This window comes from Peromyscus leucopus, chromosome 2, assembly GCF_004664715.2.
Source record: "Peromyscus leucopus breed LL Stock chromosome 2, UCI_PerLeu_2.1, whole genome shotgun sequence".
NCBI lineage: Eukaryota > Metazoa > Chordata > Mammalia > Rodentia > Cricetidae > Peromyscus > Peromyscus leucopus.
Genome location: NC_051064.1, coordinates 146,672,858 through 146,688,584, shown reverse-complemented (window position 1 = coordinate 146,688,584; position 15,727 = coordinate 146,672,858). Strand labels below are relative to the sequence as shown.

The 15,727-nt window shown below is 56.0% G+C and overlaps 1 protein-coding gene across 1 annotated transcript in view; it reads right to left on the bottom strand.

Moving 5' to 3' along the window:
- The window catches only part of Casz1 (castor zinc finger 1), a 53,202-nt gene extending 47,469 nt beyond the window's left edge, over positions 1–5,733 (bottom strand). The window contains 2 exon segments of the mRNA XM_028893628.2: positions 5,141–5,179; positions 5,565–5,733. Of these exon segments, the coding sequence (XP_028749461.1) occupies positions 5,141–5,179; positions 5,565–5,613 (88 nt within the window). The 5' untranslated portion in view covers positions 5,614–5,733.
- Positions 5,734–15,727: the final 9,994 nt, after the last annotated feature.

The window sequence follows — 15,727 nt, the reverse complement described above, 5'->3', positions numbered from 1 at the left end:
AAGGGGCGTGGGGGAGCGAGGTGAGTAGGAAGGGCCTGCCTGCCGGAGCTGGGTGGCCTGGCAGAAAGGCAGCAAACTGTGGTTGCACAATGGAAAGCAACTGCTCTCGGAGTTGAGGGGAGAGGCCTGGGAAAAGGCTAAAAGACTCGGGCGGTGGGAGCATGCCCCTAAGGCCACTCTTTCATGAACATCCTGGTCGTCATTTCAAGCCACTCTTCTTGGTATGAGACGCTACCAGCTCTCTCTTACACTGTGCATGCCTGCAAATTGGGGGACTAGGCACCTTGATTCTGCAGGTTCCTTAGGACCTCACTGAACTGCAGCCTCACCGCCCAGCTGGGGGCTCTTCCCTCACACGAGAGCCTGAGGTGTAAGGTATAGACAGCCAGACAGGGACACACCAGACCACCAGCCTGCCGCCTTTCATAGGCCACCCAGTAAGGCAAACTGCCCAACCAATTCTCCTCCACACCTCAGGCCCACTGGCTCCCAGCACCTTCTGACTTGCTAGACCCTGGCCCGGCCACCCCAACAGCTGCTGCTTGCCTTGGGGACCCGTTTCTAGTAATTACTTTGGAGCAACTTCCTTCCCTCTCTAAACATGAGGACTGGGAGAAGGGAAAGTGGGGAAGATCGGTATGAGGGGAGGAAGAAATCAGTGGCTGCAGTGGTTGATGGAGATTTAAAAACAAGCTCAGGAGGGTTGAACCTTGGGGCCTGGAGTTGGTGGAGAGCTGAGGACCTGATTCTGTAATAAGGGCGGGCTAGGCTAAGGTAGCTGATGGAGGGGTAGGGATGCTGCCACGACCCATCAGGGTCCAGAGAGAGACGTCAAGAGCCCCACCTCATCCCTGCCTGGTGAAGTGGGCAGGGCCTCGAGCCAGGGGCAGCAGCTTTAATGAGGAGATGCTGCTACAGTGACTCAGCCCCGCAAAGGTGCCTCCGTTTATTTTACTTTCCATCATAAAAACTCAAACTGCAACTCAGCCAGATTCCCTGGCTGTGGGGGTGGGGAGGATCGGCAGTGCCAGGGAAGCAGGGAGAGATGCCTAACCGATGTCGCGTCCTCCCACCTCCTTGTGCCTCCCTTAAGCGTCTGTGGGTTCCCTTCACAGGTCCCTACCAGGGAAGAGGGTTTGAGGTGGGATCTCGGGGGGACCCTTGCAGACCTCTCCTGCTGCCTCTGCCTCCGTAGGAGAAGGACCACGCCAGGCCTGTTACCTGCATTTTACTGCACTGTAACTGGTATCAGGGCTGCTCCACAGCCACTTCACAGCCCTGAGCTACTTGGTGTCGCAAATGCTTTCCACTAGGAAGGGACCAATGATACGCTTCTCACGTCACCCATGTGACTCTTCCCTGGATGCCTGCCTCACTGAGCAAAATCAAGTTGGTAGTCAACGACCTTAAAGGTCATCTGATGCTCAAGCCCCTCCCAGTGTCTCTGCTGGGTACACAGCCAGCCGGTCTGAATGGTACCAGGAAACACACCACTTCCAAGACAGCCCAGGCTGTCCTTGGCTCTGATGGCTCCTTCCTGCCAAGATGGCACCAGATCACCCGCCCCCTGCAGACTAGCAAAACCGGTGCCCAGCCTGGCCCCAGCTTAGACTGGTTGAGTGGGTGTATCTGGCCAAGTACAGTCTGCAGGAAGGAAAACTGAGGGTGATCTAGTTTACCCAACCCAGCAAGAAATCCTCCCAGAAGCAGCACAAGGCCGTCCCCATTCCCTGGTGCCTGCTGAGGTAAGTGCACCCAGAGCAATGAGGGTGCAGAGAAGCTTCCACTTCTGGCAATACCAGGCTTTGAACCTTTGGCTCACAGAAGTTCTGTGTGCTGATGCTCTGGCTGCAAAGGCTGAGTGTGGAAAGTCAAGTTCTTTGCTCCTTGGGGTAAGACACAACTAGTGGGAGTCAGTCTGTTGCCGTCCTCGTGACTTAGGCTGTTCATCTCTCCTGGCCTCCCTACCACTGAAGCCTGTGTCCCTGTGTGACATGGGAGCAGAGAGTCTGCCTAAGAGAAAAGGTCTCGGCCTGTAGTACCAGCAGGACAAGGGGACAGGGCCTGGCTCAGTGAGCCCTCCCCACGACTGCCGGGATGACAGATCTGCCACCACAGTGCCACCGTCAGTGGGTGGCCTCACCAGCTCCTCTGTGTTCAGTGGCCATCCCTGTGAACTTGGTCTCTTGCCTGTTTGGCCCTTTACCCAGAACAGCCTACTTGGATCCTCTACAGGACAGCTTTTCCCTTCTCAAGAGGGGCATTACAAACAGATCCCAGATAATCAAGGACAAGTTCTTTGTCACAGCTCTACTGCTCTTACCCAGGAATCAGCCTGGGATGGGGGTGGGGACCAATCCTGGGAGCTTCCCAACTACAGGATGGCTCTACCTGTGTTTGAAAGCTTCCTCCCTGCTCCCCTCCCCCTCTCCATGCCCTCCCCCAGGGAAATCACTCTAAAAGGGCCTAATGGAACCATGTCCTCCTCTCTTCCTCTCTCCTCCCTCCCTTTCTCTCTCTCTCTCTCTCTCTCCTTTTTTTTTTTTATTAGCATTTGTGGAATTTATTCCCAAACTCTCCTAATCTTCCGTACACAACCATTTGATTTGCATAACCCAACCCCCTCTCATAAAAACTGGCTGCTAGTTTAATTAAAAAATGTAAATTTGCTGTCATCTCGGGGCCTGGTGAATTAGGACGACATCGGCATTTTTTATTGCTAAAGACGTCCAGATTGATCCAGCCCTTGGCTGAACTATGGTGGGGGAAAAGGGGTCCACATGGACCTTGAGGGTCTTGAGATCCTCCTGTCCCCTCCTGAGAAACCTCAATTCTCCCACGCCACTGAATTACTCCTGGTCGGAGTGTTTCAGGACCTCGATGTGTCCAAGGCTGGAGGGGATAGTTAACCCGCCCTCTAGTACTTGTTGGAGATCTTTGGTACGGACAACTCTTCCTGCTTTTCCCTCCTTCCACCGTGCTGAGGCCCTTAGCTGGAGCTCCCCCGGCTGCTCCCAAAGGAAGGCAGCCCTGTACTGCACTGCACCAGCAATACGCCTTGGCATGTCCCTGTGCGTCGCGGAGATCAAGGGAGATGCTCTCAGCTCCTGAAGATGAGAATGGAGTTGCCCTAGAGATGGACTCAGGGAAGGGAGATCTGACCGAGTCCTATAGTCTGCTTCCCCTTTTTTGTGAAGTGAGGGGAACGTGCTTTTCTTCTGAAGTTCTGAGATTCAGTGAAACTGCCGAGATCAGAGAAGAGAGGGGAGGTATCACCAGATAACTCCTCCAGGAAACAGAACTTTGACACCACGGACCTTCCCTCTCTGTGTGGCCAGAGTCCAGACTCGGGTCCCACAGGGAGTGCCCTGCTCTGCTCGATGACTTCCTGGCCATTTTAGCTTCTAGGAAAAGTTTCCAGAGCCTGTCCCTGGAGTGTGGAGAACAGTAAGTCTCTCCAGAGCCCCGAAGGTGCCACAGGAGGCCCTGCCATGCTGACACTCCCCAGAAGGGATATGGAATCATGCCTCCACGGCAGCCTCGGAGACTGGCATGGCAGGATGGGAGCCAGCTCCAGTTGGCACTCAGGTCAAAAGGAAGAGGGTAGGGCCCGCCTTCCAGCTGAGTAATGCCTGAGTCCCTTGTGCTGGCCCATAAGCAGGCTCCCCTGTGCCAGGTAGGGGGTGGTGCCAAACGCTGGGCCTGTCTCTGAGGTCTGCTTCTTGGCTGGCATGGGTGGGGGCCCCATTTCTGAAGAAAAGGGGGCGGGTCCTGAAAGGGTGGTGATGAGACACCTGATGAGAGGTGGGGGCGGGCTGGTTCTCCTGGGGTGGAGGACAGGGAGAGGCAGGGTGGCAAGGGCTTCCACACACCTTCCTCAATTTGCCCAGCAGGGGGCGTCGTGCCTTTCCAGGGCACGGGTGTCCAGAGGACCTCCACAGCCCATCAGCCAAGAACACACCTGTTTCTACCGTGTAAGAGCTCGGTGAAGGTCCCCTGCCCCCACAACACACATCCCCGACTGCCCTCTCTGCCTCACTCGCCTTTGACCTCAGAGAGGCAGCTGTCGCTGTTTGGGTCCTATGGGACTACGCCTTGAACGTGGACAGATCCAATGCCAACTCTAACTAATACCACCTTCCCTCCCCCCAAGTGAAACAGCAGGGGTGAATTTCTAGTCCGCTTTTCTCTAAGACACTAAGGAAGAGTGGGGCTTTTGACAGCCGCGGCTGTGAGGGTCCTGGCCCAAAGTTGGTTTCCACAGAGGAGGCTGGTAGAAGGCCAGAGGACTAAGATGAACTTCACTAGACTGAGGCTGGAAGTTCAGAAAAGTACTGGATACCATTAAATCAAAACTAGAAAGACACCAAACTCACGGGTTAAACTCTGCCCCAGGCCAGGGGCACCAGCTAGAGTCAGCCCCCGCCCCATGCCAGGCTCCCCAGACCCGGATATCTAAATGTAGTCTTCCGTCTGGCCTACCATCACCTCCCAGGGTGGGGGCTAGAAGGGGAGCTGAGGGAAAGAGAGTCCTGGGCCCCTTACTTTGAACTGATAACAGCCACCTCAGCCCACAGATTCTCAGGTGAAAAACACTCATTAGCCATAATAAGCAGCTTGATCATCCGACACAGCCTTGTCCCAAATAAATTAAATTCCTTTACCTTGAGACAGTCGCCCCGAAACCAGACTAACCACCTTTCCCAACAGGACGCTGCTTTCAAAAACTAAACCACCCCCCACTAAAAAAATAAAAACACACACCCCATAAGCCACACACACAGAGATCTTTGCAAAGGGAAAAGTGTGTGTCTAAAAAACACAAGAGAAAAAACACGGAGAACAAAAACCCCCACAAAAAACCCCTAAATCCTCTCTCTCTCTGGGTGCCCCCCAGCTCCCTGTCCCCTCGGCTCTTTCATAATGACAAGCATCAAATTAGTCACAGTCACTAGGCAAGTAACAAATAACAATATCACCATCCAGAAAGCAGGGCTAGCAGGGACCATGGCACAGACCCTTGGCGCCTGTCCGGTACCCTCGGCTCAGCTGCTAGCTCATTGGGCTAAAAATACTAACTTCCGTCAAAGAACCGAAAGAAAAGTGAAAGAGCCTCCCCGTGGGTTCCCACCGCCCGTACCTGTTCCAAGATCCATTCTCCGCTCCTTGGTCCCAAACTCTTCGAGAAACGCCATGAAAAGAAGAAGAGAGAAAAGAATGTGTTTAGTGTCTCGCGGGCCCCCTGTCCCCGCCCGCCCGCTGTCCCTCCCCGCCGGGCCGAGCGCATCCCGGGCTGGGGGGCGCGCGCCGGGCCGGCCCGGGTCGGGAGGGCGGCGGCGGGGAAAGTTTGCTCCGCGCCTCCCGCTCGCTCTCACGCTCCGGCCCGCACGCTCCCGGCAGCTCCGAGTTCCTTCAACTAACGCAGAGATTGCCGGTGGCCGTGGCCGGGCTGGGGATCGGGCCCGCCAGGACGAGGGCCTCCCCCCTCCCCGCCCCGTCCCGAGCGCTCAGGGGTCGCCGCTCCGGCCCGGCCCGGCCCTCCCCCGCCCGCTCCCGGTACTCACCATAGTCGGAGAGTCGAAAGCCGAATTCACTTAAATAATCAACTTTCATAATACTTAATTAATGCCTAATTGCAACTGATTACTCCCCGAATAACAAGTTGTTTTAAAATCCTGATGTCATTGCTCCTGACGGTAACACTCAGGGTAACAGTTTGGCAGGAGGGAGCGGGGCGGGCGGGAGCGGCCGGGCGCTGCCAGGCGCCGAGGTGATTGGCAGGGCGGCCGTGGCACCGCCCCTCGCCGGGCGCGCGCGCGGCTCCGGCAGGTGAAAGATCAGACCCGCGCGCGGGGGGGGGGCGCGCGCACGCCTCGCCGCGGCGCGAAGGTGAATGGGCGCGCGCGCCCGCGCCTCCGACACGCGCGCCCGCGCTCTCAGCGCACAGGCTCGGGCGGGCTGAGGGCGGGTTGTGACTCTCCAAAGCTCCGGGAGGCGGGCGGGAGGCGGGGCCGGCGCTCGTGGGGTCGCGTGCGAGGGAGGGGGGGTGAGACTGGTGCGTCCGGGCGGTGTGTGTGGTTGTGTGGAGGAGTCGTGCGCCCGAGCGGAGCGGGGAGATGGCACTCGCGCACACGCGCTTACTCTCGCCGCGGGAGCGTGCGCACTCGCTCGCTCTCCTCGGCCGCTCGCCCCGTCGGCCACCCTGTGCGCGCCCGCGTAAACTTTTTCCGCGCGGGAGCGAGCGCAGGTGCGAGGCTTTTGCGGCACACGCGCGCGCTCCTGCCGCTCCCTCCGGAGCTGCCCTTGGGCTGCGGGTGGGGCCGATGTGGAAGGGGTTTTGTTTCCCTGGCTCACCCCACTTCCCTCATTTTGTTGTGGCTATTGGAGTTCGAAGAAGAAAGGAGTCGCGGGCGGCGCGGCTGGGTGTGTCGGGGAAACTCGCACGTCGGCCTTGCGCTCCCCCGTGCGCACGCCCGCTCGCCGGCCACCGCGCTCGCGCAGGCCGCACAGTCAGAAGTTTCCATCGCTTCGCTTTGCTTTTGCCCTTAAAATGGCCCGAGTCCCACCACATCAGGCCACGCATGTTCCAGTCCCCAGGCCTTTCTCATTCCTCCTCCCTCTCTTCTTCCCTCACAGTTTCTAGGCAGTCTCCTCCGTTGATCCACGTCATCCCTTGGGCTTCCTTCCCATCCCTGAACACAGGCGCCCCTCAACCAAGTTGGCCAGCGTCCTGACACCTGTTCCCTGGGGACCACGCCCTGCTCACTCGGATGTCCCTTAGGGCTGGACCAAGCACTTGTCTTTCTTGACTCTCCCTGGGTTTGTAGGTCTCATGCGCCCCTGCCCCATACAACCCTAGATGGTCCATGCTGCAGCTACTGGTATTCATACCTCACATTGAGCTCGGAGGGGCTCAAGGAAAGCGTCCTGCAGAGCCCAGGACCTCAGCAGGTTTGCCAACCCGATACCTGTGCCTACCGTGCCCAGCTTCCTGTCCCTTGGTGGCCCAGTGCTGTCTACCTCTTCCTATTGTCCTTTTTCCTGTTGCGGGATGGGCCACACTGCCTTCCGACGAGGGGAGGAGAATGGGCTTAGGCTCTCCCTGGTCTGGGCAGCATTCAGCAAAATGGCGCTGGCCTATTTTTGCAATATTTCTGTTTTGCAAAGGGAGGGGCCCAAGGAGGCCTTGAGGCAAAGACGTCAAGGGAGTTAACAATCTACTCTTTCTCCTACTTTCTCCTTATTTTTCTGCTTTTCTTCTGACTGCTCTTTAGTTCTAAATGGCCCCGCAAAGAACACAGCATCCCTTTCTGCTCTGCCACCCCTTCCTAGTGCCTTCCTGGCAACCTCAGTCCAGGTGGTCACACACCCTCTGCTTCGGGGCCATCCCATCCCTGTGTGCAAAGGCCTAACTTTACTGGGTGTCCACTGGCCCTAAAACCCCGAATAAGGAAACAGGGCTCCTTAAACCAAGCCACGTGCTCCGAAACAGCTGGCCTAGGGAAGCCAGGCAGAGAGAACCATGAGCCCAGCTTCCCTAGGGGATCTCTGTGTCCAGGACTGCCCTGGGAAACCTCTGCGGCTACTGCTGTCCAAACCCCCACCCCCAAAACCCCAACAAGGAGTCTGTCCCCTTGTAGCTTTGGCTTGTAACAACAGGCAATTAGTCCCACCCCCCAGCCTGGTGTGGGCAACCAGGTGAAGAAGGGAGCCTGGCACCATGTGTGGTGGTGAAGATGTCTGCGCACACAGGGAGCTCCCTGCACAGGGACCCGCACAGCCTCTGATTGGTTCTGAATGTCTAGGTTTCAGCTGATGCTAATCGAGGCTGACCCTCAGGAAGGGCAGGAAAACACCTCTCCCTTGCAGTAACCTAGGTAAGAACAGTAACTGTGTAGCCTCTGAAGGTCAAAGGCTGACTAGGACTGGCTGACAGGGCAGGACCCAGAGAGCCAGGAGGAGTCAGATCAGGGCCAGCCAGAGGGGGCTGCCACACATGACCCATGGTGGGGAGAGTCCTGGGATGGGCCACCTGGAAAGCATCTTTTCTTCAGAGGCAGTGGGTCACAGTCTGCCACCGCGGGTGGAGTAGGCTGGACTCCGAAGCAAGGAGCCATGTACAGGGGAGGACAGATTAGGGAAGTAAGAAACCGAGGCCAACTTGGCATGTTAGGATATCAGGACAGAGCCAAAGGCCGGAGCATCGAGGGTGTGGGCCACGAGTCAAAGGCTGTGTGTTAAGAGCCTCCAGACCTGGTCTGCTCTGTTTCTAAGCACGTGCCCACATCAGTGGGAGAAGCCTAGCCATGTGGCATCTCTTAGAGCTGTGGCCCATCTACGCCTTCCTTACTCTGATGTGGGAACGCCTCTGAGACCCCGAGACTAGCCATCATGAGAACATCCCACAGTTCCTACTGGTCTCCAGGACCTGGGCTCAGAGCCTCCAGGTCTTTCCAGGACACCCCACCCCAAGCAGAACCGAAACTTCTTTAGTAACTTCATCCAGCCGAGTGGCCCCCACCAGCCCCCACTCTCCCCAGTCCGGTTGCCACGCTGGCTCGCATCCTCTCGCACCCGTGTGCCCACTCATTCTCCCTCCCCAGCCCGGGGCCTTCTCACTCACCAACCTGTTTACACATCAGGTATCTCATGCTTTATCTGTTCTCATTTTGAATTTGTAACTTTCACATAAACTTGAACAAGGCTCCTTTTGTTCCTGCACCCCACCCCAGGATCCCAATAAACTGGTTCCCTCTGAGGCGACTGGGCCAGGGCACAGAAGCCTTAGCCAGAGGACTGTGTGTGCATGTGAACAAGCATGTTCGCACCTGCGAGGGCGTCCGTGTATCTGAGCGTGCTCCGCAGGGATGGAGGGAGAGTGTCAGGAAGAACAGTGTGGACAGGAAGCATGAGGGGACACAGAAGGGCGGAGACGCTTCAGTAAGGCCTGGGCCTCAGTTGGAGCCAGGCTCAACTGGCAGGTAGCAGAGGGTGTGGGCTCGGGACAGGTGGGTGTTGGCCCAGGGGACGAGCGCAGATGAAGAAGAAACAAAGGGCCGGATGGAGCGGTGTAGTGGGTGGGTGGCGAAGCAAGACACTGAGGCCACGCTAAGTGTAAGGCAGACACAGGGATCACATTAGGGCAGGCTAGAGCTGGCACAGCCGCACGCTCGGCCCGTAATCCTGTTAGCCAGCAATCTCCATTCCGAAAGAGCTTCATTTCTTTGTGAATATTTGTAAACTAGATATCTAATGGAAAATTATAGGAAAATTATAGTGAAATTCATGACGGAGAAATCCGATTATCCCTAATTCAATTATGCCATCTTAGCCCACACAGCACATTTCCCATTTTTTTCCCATAAATACCGATGCCAGGGGTCCCGGTAATCAAATAAAATTGAAAATCATCTTCCCATTAAATTCAATTAGCCGCAATTTCTAAAGCCTATCAGAGATTTTAATTACTAAATTATAAAATTCTCCAATGCTAAATTGAAACCAAAAAAATTGCACATCCTTATATTTCAGAGAAAAAAAAAAGGGCCAGCAAAATCCTTCAAAAATGGTCCCTTCCGTCCAACTCCAGAACAGTTTCCCAACCTGGAGCGACCTCACGGTGGCTGCTGCCTCTTGACTTGGCAGGGATGCATCCAGGGGGGCAGAGGGGAGCACCTCTGCAGGGAGGGCCCGACATACCCACTAACAGAGGAGCAAGCCACGCCCCTAAGCCTGGCTAGGACGGTAGCCATCTTCACTGTCCTGGCAATCTTGGCTCCTGAGGCGTCCTCAGCTCTGTCTCTCACAGTGAGGCCTCTAACTCTCAGAGCTACCTTCTTGGTTGGTGATCTGGGCCACAGCTAGTGGGGTTCAGGGACAGGCACCGGTGGCCCCCTGATAGCTGAGACTGGGTCAGAGATGGGAACAGAGTGACAGATAGCAAGGCTCTGTGTCCCAGGGACTTCTTAACAGGTGTTTCCAGAGGCTATGGGTCCTGGCAGGGTACCAATTTCCTGGGACAAGAGAGAGATCAATGTGGCCAAAATCTGGCCTCTCCCTGAACTTCCAGCACATTCTGCTCTCTTTTCCCTCCCCGGAGAAGTCAGCAGCCTTGAACTGGCCAAAGGAACACCTTGCCTCACAGAGAGACTCTCTCCTGCCCCCACCCTCTTTAAGGGACGTACTGACCATGACACCTAGCAGTAGGCCCTCCTCCACACCACTTACCGGCCTCCAAAGGGTGCTTGGCGCTTCGGGAGAGCCCAGAGAGTGGGCATTGGTGGCAGTATAAGGTCTGCCCTGTCTAAAACCCAAGCTAGGCGGCTGGGTAGGCAGCTAGTGGCCCCACCAGACTTAGGGGAGTCAGCGGAGTCCTACCAACAGCCCAGCACCCAGGAACAGGGAGCAGGTCTGATCTGCCAGGCAGCCTGGAGTGCCAGCAGGGGAGGCACCCGCAAACAAAACAAAAACAAAAAAGTTAATTATCTTTGGCTTTTTCTTAATAAATATCCAAACTGGCCCGGCCGGATCCTCCACTTTGGAGGGAGAAAGAAGGAGGAAAAAAAAAAAAAAACCCAAACTCAATCCAACAGACTCATTCTTTCTGTGTGTCTGATTTTCCCTTTGCCTCTGGTCCTTGATCTGTCACTTATCGGAAGCAGTGATGGTTTCACCTAAATTTCCAGTTTTCGCAAATACCAAGAGACTGGCTACAAAAGTGTTTTGTTGTTGTAGTCTTTTTTTTTTTTTTTAATTAAGTTTTTGGGATGGGAAAGCGGGGCATGAGAGAAGAGAGGCAGGTGGAAAGAAAATGGGTGAGACGCAGCAGAAAAGAAACCAGAGAAAGATGTGAGGGGGCGTGGGACATGAGGCAGGTACCCAGCTGAGGGGTGCCCTGTAGCCACAGCCCTGCTGGCACCCTGGCGGGGCCCTGCTCTACGACGTTACGTGGGCACTTTGCTCCAGTGACTGGCAGGAGGCTCTGGGGTTTCTCACGTTAAAATCCCAAAGCCACCGAGGTCTCCCCGGCCGCTCTAGCTGCCCTGCTGCTGCATGGTCTCGGTGCCAAGCCTCCCTCCCAGGAGTGGGGCTGGGAAAGAGAAGCCTGGGAGAAGAGCAAGGGGAGGAGGGAATGTTGGCTGTCTTGGGGTGGGGGTGGGGGTGAGGCTTTTCTGCATGGAGTCATGAGCATTACCTGGGGAGAAGAGAGTTTCATGTTGCTGCCTGGGCCTACATGTTCAGATGGTGCATGTACATGCCTGAGTCTAAACTGTCAGAAACTCAAGGCAGGGCATGGGGTGGGGGCAGCTACCAGGACATGGAACGCTGGCTTTGGGATTCATCTGCCTGGATTCAAATGCCAGCTCCGTCAGCCACTGGCTGTGTAAGCCTAACCAAGGCACTGGCCCTCTCTGTGCGTTCATTTCCTCATATCTAAAGGGAACTATTATCAGTTGGTTGGGTCTGTGGGTGGGGGAGGGGAGGAGCGTGGCTGCCAAGGAGTGTGGGGGCTTCTTCCTGAGAGATGAACAAGTTCTACAGTCAATAGTGGTGATGGTTGTACACCCTTGTGAATACACTTCAAAAAAAAAAAAAAAAGTCACTGGATTGTACGTTTAAAAATGGATAGAGTTTATGGTATGTGGATTATATTTCAACAAAGTGGCCACAAACTAGTGTAGGGAGAAGAGACGGCAGTCCTATGCTCTCCTGGTTTGGACAGAGGTTCAAAGACAACATTCATCCTGGCATGGATTAGTGATCTGCAAGTATCCACTGTTAATATGGGGCTTGGTGTCTGTGAATGTATACTGCTGGTGCTTACAAATGCCTCCCTGGGTTGCTGGCCAGCATGTTGTCAAGCGCCTGAGCTGCCCCCCACCCCCATGTCTGGTGGGGGATCCTGGGCAGCTGCTCCCTGCCAGGGGTGGGAAGTGCGTGGCCTCCTCCCGCCGCCTCCCGGGGTCCCTGGAGAGAGGGCTGCCCACCGTGGCGGGCAGACTCCCGAGCTACACTCGCTGTCTTGCAGACACTCATATTCTCCATGTGCAGCAGACCGTGAATTCACCTTCATACTAGTTACAGGGTTATTTAGCTTCTCCTGACACTGACAATCACAAACTTTAATTCGCTGCTTGGTTTCTTCCTGCTGTGCCCTCTGCCCACCCCTAAAATCCTTGGGAGAGGATGGGAAGGACTGAGGTCCAGCCCTCTCTTGCCAAAGCTTGCCCTTTGGAATGATAGAGTGATGGCAGGAGGTGGGGATGGTCCGTAGGAGAAGATGCTGGGCAAAGGGCCGGAGAGAGAAGGTCTGGGAGAGAAGGAAGTACCACCCGGGCTAATGGGAGCCTCTGTCCGGCTCCTCCAGCTGACACTAATGTATTCAACCTGACATCCATCCTGTCGTGAGTGACTCACCCATCAGGCTGCTGAGCTGAAGGCCTGGCTGGAACCCACGGGGGATGGGGACTCAGTCTGGGGCTGGGCTTCTAAGACCAGGCAGCTGGCATGAGGCTGGCTCCTCTACCTGCTGCTAGATTAGCAGGTGTCCCTCAAAAAAGCAATTTGAGAGAGCCCATCCGACAAACATCTCCTCCCCACCTCCTCCACCAGTCTCCTATCCGGTCACACCAGCCCAGCCTGGAGGCTTTTCCAGGCTTACTGCCCTGGTGCGTGGGCCACTTCTCTACCCTTGACAAAAACAGGCTGGAAATTGAGACCTCGAGACATCTCCTGCCACCCACCCAAATCACACAAGCCTGAGACCAATGTGGGAGATTGGTGGGAGACGAGGTGGCTGGCTGGGTACAACCAGGGATTCTCTCATTGACCAAATCTAAGAGCAGCCACTCATCATCAGGCAGAGTCTCAGAAAGCAGAAAGGCAAGCCGAGAGGGCTTGCAAAGACTAGAAGCTAGAGGGTGGAAAAGGAGAGCAAGGTCAGCCAGGGGCACAAGAAGGGCAGAGAAATGCATTGGCAGCCCCAAGTGTGTGTCCACTTCCTCCTGAGCCCCATTCTCAAGCTCCACCCCTGCCAGCCAGAGCAGCGGCCATGGTGGCCTGGGCAAGAGAGAGAGATGTCAACGGGCCGATGGAGAAGGGGCTTGTTGACTGCAAACTGTCCATTATGGCTCAGATTATAAGCATATTGCGCAGGGCTCTCTGCACGATGCCGGGGAAATCCAATACGCTGAAAGGTTAATGCAATCAATTAGGGTGACAAGGAAGTAAAGTAAAGCCTTCCGAGTAGATGAAAAGGAGAGAGGGAGAGCGAGCCATGAGTGGGGGGGGGGCAGCATGAGTGTGGGAAGGCAAGAAGAGAGAGAAACTTACGGAGCACACAGAGAAGGCCTGGAGGGGAGGAGAGGTGTGGACACCAGGAAGGGACTGCGGCACAGGCAACAAAAGAGACACCCAGATAACTGGGTCCCAGACCTCCAACCGTCCCCCTCCGACTTGAAGCCTCGCACCCAGGTTTATCCACAGCCGCGGTGTCACACCAGGGCAGCTTTAATCGCTGACCTTGGACAGAGCAAGCACCCACTTAGTGACCCCGGGGGGACTTCTCAGCAGAGTGGCATCCTGGCTTTCACCCTTACCCTCACAGGCTGAAGCATGGACTCAGACCCTTTTCTTGTCTTGCTTCCTCCCAGCAGTTGGCTCAGGTCCTGGTGGGCAGGACCCCTGTGTTATAGAAGCTGAGGGTCTGAGAGGATGGGCCACATTCCAGGGCCCAGCAACAAGTGTGAGGGGGCTTGGACCATCCAGTGCACCCCCCCCCCAGGGGACATTCTTTTTCCTAAGGTGCACTGGACTCGGAAGCTGTGCCATCTCCAAGGGCTCAGACCCAGGTTTCCCCAACAGGGTCAGGGAAATCTCCATGGTACCTTCCCAGGGCTGGATGCTGCATCTTGTGCCTCCTGGGGAAACCTTCCTGTTGGATTCTGGGCTCAGCCGCTTTTAGCCACTACTCATTCCCTTATCCCAACAGCCCTGCAAAGTATACCTTCTCACCTTGCAAAGTGGGCCGGGGTGGGGGTGGGGCATCACCACGACTACAGATCTGAGGTTAAAATGATTGCTAAAGGCTACAGGAGCACTGGATGCAGGAGCTCCGAGGGAGCTGGGGCTGGTGAGGAGAGAAGGGCTGGGACTTCAGGGTAAGAGGGACAGCTGAAGAGAGCAGGAGGCACTAGGCAGACAAGGGACAGAGGCTCTCCGACAGAGCAGGACTTTAAATAGCCTGAAATCAACCCCCAGCACGGGGTTCCTATGTAATCCCAGCCTCACTATGGTGACCACACAACACTGAAAATGCACTTAACACCAAGGATTTACACACTTAGGCAGGTTACAATGGCAAATCTCATGCAATGTATATTTTACCAGAGAGGGAACAGAAATCAGGAACCAGAAGCTGGGCCAGCAAACCCTTCTCTGTAAAAGGGCCAGGTAATAAATATCTTACGCTTCACAGGCCAAACAGTTTCTGCTGTAGTCACTCAACTCTGCCATTGTAGAGTGAAAGCAGCCACAGACAATATGAAAATGAATGGGCATCACTTCCCAATAAAACTTTATTTACAAAAAACAGGCTGTGGGCCAAATGTCACCTAGGAACTGTAGTTTGCCTGGGATTTGTCCAGAAAATGGAAGCATCCTGCCTTTCAGGATTTGGATGATTCCTGGGGACAGTTTGTCTAATCTGGCAGAGGTCCCCAGAGGAAGCGAGGCTCTCCTTTGCGGTGCAGAGTGGGGCGGGCGGGGGGTGGGGGGCAGAGAATCAGATCTGGCATGGGAAGTCTATTTATGCCTCACAGCATCCTGGGAAACCCTTTGAAGGTTTTGAGATTCTTAAGGAGGCGAGGAAAGAGAGGAAGGCTGCATGCAGCTCTGGTCATTTCGAGAGTGTCAATGCACTGAGATAGCAGTGAGGCCGAGGCTAGAGAGCAGGAAGGAGCGACCAGAGGGAGCCAGAAGGGGCGCCGGGAGAGAAAGGCCAGAGAGCGCCCCGGAGCTGCGCTGTAACCAGGGTGGTGCTGGCGGCAAAGGGAGGAATCCACGAGCCCCAGCGAGAGCGCAGGGCGCGGGCCGGGCCTGCCCTACACCGGGCCGCCTCTGATCACGTTTTCAGGGCCACTGCCCGCAGGCGCAGACAATGCTGGGGGAGCCTTTGAAGTCCGAAAGGGATGCCGCGGTGGGAGCCGAGGGACTCTCCTCCTTTCCCCTGTGCTCCCTATGGGGAGGAGGCCAGCGGGACAAAACTGGAGCGGGTCGCAGCCTGGCCCCCGAAATGCGAGAGACAAAGGGAAAACAAACAGGTTTGGAGCCAAGCGCACGGTGCTGTGTCTGTCCCCCGCCCCGCCGAGCCAGGATGATGGATGGCTGCAGCCAGCCTGCTCGCCCGCCGGGCAGGCCCCGCTATTTACATAACACTGGCGTTCCACCGGTCACCTCTGACACTGCACTGCCCGGGGCTAAGGCCCGGTGGCCCCGTTGTTCCTCGAGCCACCAGGGAACTGTGACAGCTTGTGAAGACCAGGGCAGTGCTGAGTGCCTGGCTTCTAGGAAGCCCCGGCTTGGGATAGGGCAGGGCATGGCAGCCTCCTCCCAGCCAGTTCTTAGCAGATACGGAGGTGGCTCAATCTCAAAGACGAGGCAGAGCTGGGGGGAGCCAGGAGTGGCGGGTGGCGGGGAGGGGGGAACGACGACGACGACGAGGACATTA